This window comes from Branchiostoma floridae, chromosome 16 (assembly GCF_000003815.2).
Source record: "Branchiostoma floridae strain S238N-H82 chromosome 16, Bfl_VNyyK, whole genome shotgun sequence".
NCBI lineage: Eukaryota > Metazoa > Chordata > Leptocardii > Amphioxiformes > Branchiostomatidae > Branchiostoma > Branchiostoma floridae.
The window spans coordinates 12716218-12722153 of record NC_049994.1 but is presented as its reverse complement, the minus strand read 5'-3'; the positions used below and the strand labels follow the sequence as shown (position 1 = coordinate 12722153).

At 43.5% G+C, this 5936-nt stretch overlaps 1 protein-coding gene across 2 annotated transcripts in view; it reads right to left on the bottom strand.

The window, feature by feature from the left end:
* The window catches only part of LOC118403287 (RPA-related protein RADX-like), an 11760-nt gene extending 8678 nt beyond the window's left edge, over positions 1 to 3082 (bottom strand). The window contains exons 1-3 of one of the 2 annotated variants that reach the window (XM_035801937.1): positions 2941 to 3082; positions 612 to 749; positions 45 to 168 (exon numbers count right to left, since the gene is read on the bottom strand). In XM_035801937.1, coding sequence (XP_035657830.1) covers positions 45 to 168; positions 612 to 749; positions 2941 to 3045 — 367 coding nt within the window. In that variant the 5' untranslated portion in view covers positions 3046 to 3082. Of the gene's footprint in view, positions 1 to 44; positions 169 to 611; positions 750 to 1386; positions 1769 to 2940 lie in introns of those variants that run through there. The other variant, XM_035801936.1, reaches the window with a different exon arrangement.
* Positions 3083 to 5936: the final 2854 nt, after the last annotated feature.

Sequence of the window (5936 nt, the reverse complement as noted above, 5' to 3'; positions counted from 1 at the left end):
GATTGGAGGCATTTATCCAGTCTGTGATTGCATGGCTGACTTACCTGAGCTGAAGGTGCCGAGCCGAAACTTCACATCCTTGATGATGATGAAGCTGTCCCCCTGCACGTCACCCTCGTTGTACCGCAGGGTCAGGTCATGTAAGGTCACATGGCAACCAGCACACAGCTATGGAGGGGAGGGGGGGGGGGGCAAATGAAGAGATTGTCAGGTTAGATCGGACATGGTCTTCAGACATGTGAAAAAGAGAGTCTATATTATATACAAAAATGTTAGTGGTGGTTTTAACTTTGCTGCACATAGGGAGAAAATTTTAAAGCCAGGTAGCACAGTGCGCAAGCTGATATTTTGCACTTGGAATACCGCTTTTGCCCCACGTACATGCATAAGCTTCTGTATTTATCTCTTGATAAGATACAAATAAGTACTTAAATGTAACTGGAAGAAAAGTAGCTGACTTGAAGAAAGTAATTACTTGGGAGTGGGGCAACCTGATACGTTGATGGCACAACCTGCCTTTTGACTCAGGTTGCCACCTGGTCAACTTCGCTGAAAGAAGTATTTTAACTACTGCACTGTACACCAAGTTGAGATGTTCTTTGCTACCGTACCTCGTTCCTGTGCACCAGGTGGTTGAGTTTGGGACTCAGCAGACATTTGATCTTGTGGAGTCCATCGGTTACGACGATGTCAAACACGTCCTGCTCCTGACCTGGGTCCTCTCCTGTCTCCCCCTCAAAATCACCGCCCTGGGGAATACAGGAAGCGCTAGAATTAGCTAGGAAAACGACACATTGGACTACTGTCAAATTGGACCAACAACATTGACACTTTATTTATATATACTAATTCTTATAGAGAACTCTTTGTCAGGCCAGGTAGGAACAAGGTAACGTTAGTTCCATTTTAAGCCGGGACCCCCGTTTGCTTTGTAATACTATATGGGCGTGTTCCCTCTGCATGGATCAGGACAAGTTGGACCACTATCAACTTGGAGTTTGACCAACACCACTGATACTTGGGGTTCTTATTCTTCTGTTGCTTTACTACAGTATATAAGTTTTAACGTTATAACGTTACATGTGCAGTATAGGGGTGTACACTTTGCAGGTTGGAAACTGTGATTCAGTGTGTACACCGAACGCGCATAAATTTTAATAAAATAGGAGGTCTAATGGCCAATTGGGGAATTTCCAGCAAGTTAAACATCAGAAATGTCAGAGTCAAGTTCAAACATTTCAAAAACTAAATTATGTAATCAGAGACTTTAAAAAAATGCAATTATCATGATCAACACAACTACAAAATAGCTCAATGTATAACAAGGTTTTAAAGCAGCCGTTAGAGGAAAAATAACCACATGAAGAAGTCCCAGAGTAACCTTACCACCAGGTACCGATAGACTGCCAACACGGAGGCGGGGACAGGCGCCAAGGGCTGCCGCAGACGTTCCGCCTGTCGAATCCGCTCTTTTAACTCCGCTATCGGGACGTCTTGGGGCTCAACAAAACTTTCAGACATGGTTTAGATATCGAATAATCTTTCGGGAAGTTTTAAGTCCGTTTGCTGTTTGAAATATTAGAGAAAACGTCCATCAAAATGACCGAATGAGATTGAAAACAATCCTGAATGGCCGCCATTTTCAAAACTGCCACCAATGGGTCAAAGGTTGTGCAGCAATGCTGCCTGGCGGATTTGTTTGGTATTACACAACCCACATCATACACCGTACAGGGCTGCCGGCTAGCGGATCCATCAGACATTGCAGGAGCATCAAAATGATCAAAAGTGTTTCTGTTTCCGGTGTCTAATTTTGTGGCCTTTTATCAAAAAGTACAGAAGACACAACAGTTGCTTGTAGGCTTTACCAGACCCCATAAGGTGCTGGAAAATAGTAGAAATTGACCAAACAGACCATATGTTAACGTTAGTGGAATATATCGCTTATGACTTATCTAACTATGGATGATCATTGATGATGGTGTTGTAATGCGACAGTGGTAGGACGTATGCAAGAGGGACTGGAACTCTTTTGATATTGACCCTGAACTCTTAGAGGACTTCGCAAATGATGGATCCAATTCTCATATCAACCATATAAAAATGCTGAAATGAAATACTAGTATTTGCGCAGGCGCGGGAAGGGCTAAGTACAACACGTTCTACAACGCCAAGAATCGAATCTTCGAATTCGAAGGAGTGCCTAGCAACCGAATTCTATTTACACAACACCCGTCAGAGAATCCCGAGTTTTCAGTCACGTTTTTTACGGACTCCTTGGCAAGATGGGAATTATTTGGGAGATCTTGAAGAAGATAGTGATTTTGTACTTCCTGTCTTGTCTAATTCCAGACAAGCATGAGAAGTTCCGGGATTTGCTTGAGTACTGGCCGCGGAAAGACGCTGTAGGACTCACTATGGTGGAGAAACTACCCGTCTTCGAAACCACCGAGGACTCGCTCAGAGTGTACCAGGTAACGTTACGGACACGGATGTCAACTCGTGTGTACTGTTACACTATATTCAGTTAGCTAGTCGGTAAACTGGTTGCGTGATCGTTAGGTAAAGGTAAAGATCGTTACCTGTAGACAGTTTCCTGAGGCTATACTCTACCTGTAAATCTCTGGAATCGGAATTTCCATCTGTGATTGCTGTTGTTTAGACACTGTCCACACACAGGCAAACGTGACTGCCCTTGGTACTGAACATAATCCACACGCACACATCTGTCCTTGGTGCTGAACACCATCCACACAGTTAAGCGTACCTATAACTTGGTGCTGAAGACAATCCAAACACTGGGAAACACATCTGTCTCTGGTGCTGAACATCATCCACACACAGATAAACACACCTGTCCTTGGTACTGAATACCATACTCACACAGGTAAACAAACCTGTCCCTGGCGCTGAACACCATCCACACTCTGGCTAACACACCTGTCCCTGGTGCTGAACAGCATCCACACACACAGGTAAACACATCTGTCCCTGGTGCTGAACTGTATGGATTACGACGGAAAAAATGACAGATCTGTTATCCATCTTTCTCTTTGATGACACGAGAATATTAAGGTTTTGTTGTGATGTTCTTGTATGTGTTGTACCACAGATCACCGACAGAGAGACCTTCATAACTGCGTATGTCCGACCGTCGGACACCGGAGGTCTCGGCAAGCTGGTCCGCTGTAAGTTGTACAAGGGGAGAAGCCGTGACGTCATGATCACAGCTCTGACTGACTACGGCTGGAAGGACCAGGACACGGTTCTGAATGACGTCACTGATACTGAAGACGGATGGTGAGTTATCTTGATATCATTGTTACTACATAACAGTTGTCTGCAAATTGGTTCCCTGAAAGAACTCATGCACTTTTCAGAAGTATTTTGAGTCTACGATCTTTTGTATGCCGTATCCCTAGCGCCGAACACCACGGAGAAAATAACACACAGTTAACATTACTATCCTTGGTGCTGAACACCATCCATGGAAAGGACAGCGCATCAGTCTCTGGTGTCAACACTGTCCATACACCGTCCCTGGTGCAGAACACCTTCCACACACAGGTTTCCTTGAATGGACTCGAATGCGCTTTCGAAAATGTATAAGATACTCATGCATGGAAAATGTTGTCATTCATGCAAAGTTGCACCTGACACAGAAGCATCAACACATATTATGAGTCCCTCTGTATGACAGAAACCCAAACCCCTGCCGGACTGCATGTTACAACCTTACCGTTCCCCAGGCGCTACAGTTACCTCATGACCAGCTGTTTCTGGAACCGCCGGGATCCTTATCGCCGCTTCGACGAGTTGGCCGAACTGCCGCCACCAGACCCGCTCACCTGGCTGCTCAGGACCGGCAGGAATATCTTTAAAACAACCACAAGTTACTTCCAGGACGTCGGAAGCTCGATAGGGAAGGCGACAGGTCAGTGTTTGGGTGTTCTTTTCCATTGCTTTCAAAGAATAAGTTAAGCCCATCTTGTTCACTTGTATGTAACCCACAGACACAAATTGCACACCCTCCCAAAAAAACTGGTTAACAAGTGTACTGTAAATTGCGAAATATTCGTGGTGTTACAAAACACCGCAAATATTTGTTTTTGTTCTACAGTATTGTTTTGACCGAGAACGTGAATCGCCACCCAAATCTCCTTTACGCTTTTACCGTAAAATTTAATCTCCGCAAAAAAATGAATTTACAGTTCTCAAACGTAAAGTTTGGGTGCAAGATGTGACCGAACCTAGGACGTATTAGTGTTGCAAAGAGGAAAGAAGTTTCAAAACGACAGTTTAAGCTTAAGGCTAATGATATTGGTGCACACTGTCAATGATGTGGATTAAGGCAAGCGACTCTACAGTTGGTCTTCAGTTATTCTGTTCGGGAGAACGAATATGAACTTTAGTTTGTATTCCTAGATCTCACGATGCATTTTTTTCTGCTGCTCTTTTTTCTGCTCTACCCACACCGGTCCCCATTTCTTAACTTACAGACCCGGTAAAGGAAGATGACGCTACGAGAGGTTGGTTTGACCAACTCTGCCGCACAGTCGGCCACAGCGTAGCCTCGGTGTGGGGGGCAGGTGACGTCACAAGTGTTGGAACGGGACAGACGAGCGAAGGAAATACAGAAATCGGTAGGCTAACATACTTTCCGTGGGGTCATGATGTGGTCTATAAGATATATACAAGCACACTTTTACGGACACCTAAAATGACACACTTTCGTTCGATTAATGAAAGATCTTCGATTTCTATCTTATACTTTAATAACGTTCCATTCAATTTTCTGTGTTAAATCGGCCTCAGGTGATGACGAGTCCACCACAGGCAGGTGGCACGCCTTCAGCTACGTCATGGATCACGTGATCACAGGGTGGTCAGCTGAAGGGGTTAAGATTAAGAAAAGTTAAGATAAGTGATGTAGAAATGTTAATAGTTCAAAGAAAAAAAGTCTTTTGTAAAAAAAAAACACAAAAAAAAATTAAAAAAAAGAGTCTTGGAATAGCCTCAAGAGGGAATGTGTCATATCTTCCAAGCTACAATAGTATTGCCTGAGCTACATTTAGTTGTTCACATAAACTGAAACATTACAGACCTGATTTTCATTTAAAGTAAACCAATGAAATATGTTATATTCCCTGGATTTGGAAATGTTATGAAAGAATATCTTCCTGCGCTTTTATTGGTGTACGAAGAATAAAATGACAATCCTTTGTTCATATTCAGCAAATTGTACTTCTGGTGCTACATGCATGTTACGTGTGTACATTGGACAAACAGCACATCTTATCATACCCTACATTTCTGTCACTGCATTTTCCTGGCAAGAGTCTATCCTGGATTGAGGGCGAGATTTATGCTTGTCTCCTAAGTTTATCTGAGTATCAATTCTGTATGAAGTAACCAATAGAAATAAAATGGATGTGGAAAGCTTGCTCATGTATTGCAGCCTACATGCTTTCATGTACTATATGTACGGGTATGTTATATTTTGAGTTAAGGAATGATTGTGAAACAAATTTAAATATTCATTAAACCACGTCTTTTACTTTGTACTACTTTACCTACTTAAGTAAATCGATTGTGTTCAGCACCCGGGATAGGTGTGTCTACCTATCGGACCTCCTCTGTCCTTATTTTCAAAGGGCGTACCTGTCCTTAGTGCCGAAGGACCTCCTCTGTCCTTGGTGCTTAATGTCATTCCCTGTCCTTAGTGCTGATAAAGATTCCCTGTCCTTGGTGCTAAAGGACCACCCATGTCCTTGGTGCTAAAGGACCTTCCCTGTCCTTAGTGCTAAAGTACCTTCCCTGTCCTTAGTGCTAAAGTACCCTCCCTGTCCTTAGTGCTAAAGGACCTTCCTTGTCCTTGGTGCTAAAGGACCCTGCCCGTCCTTGGTGCTAAAGGACCTTCCTGTCCTTAGTGCTAT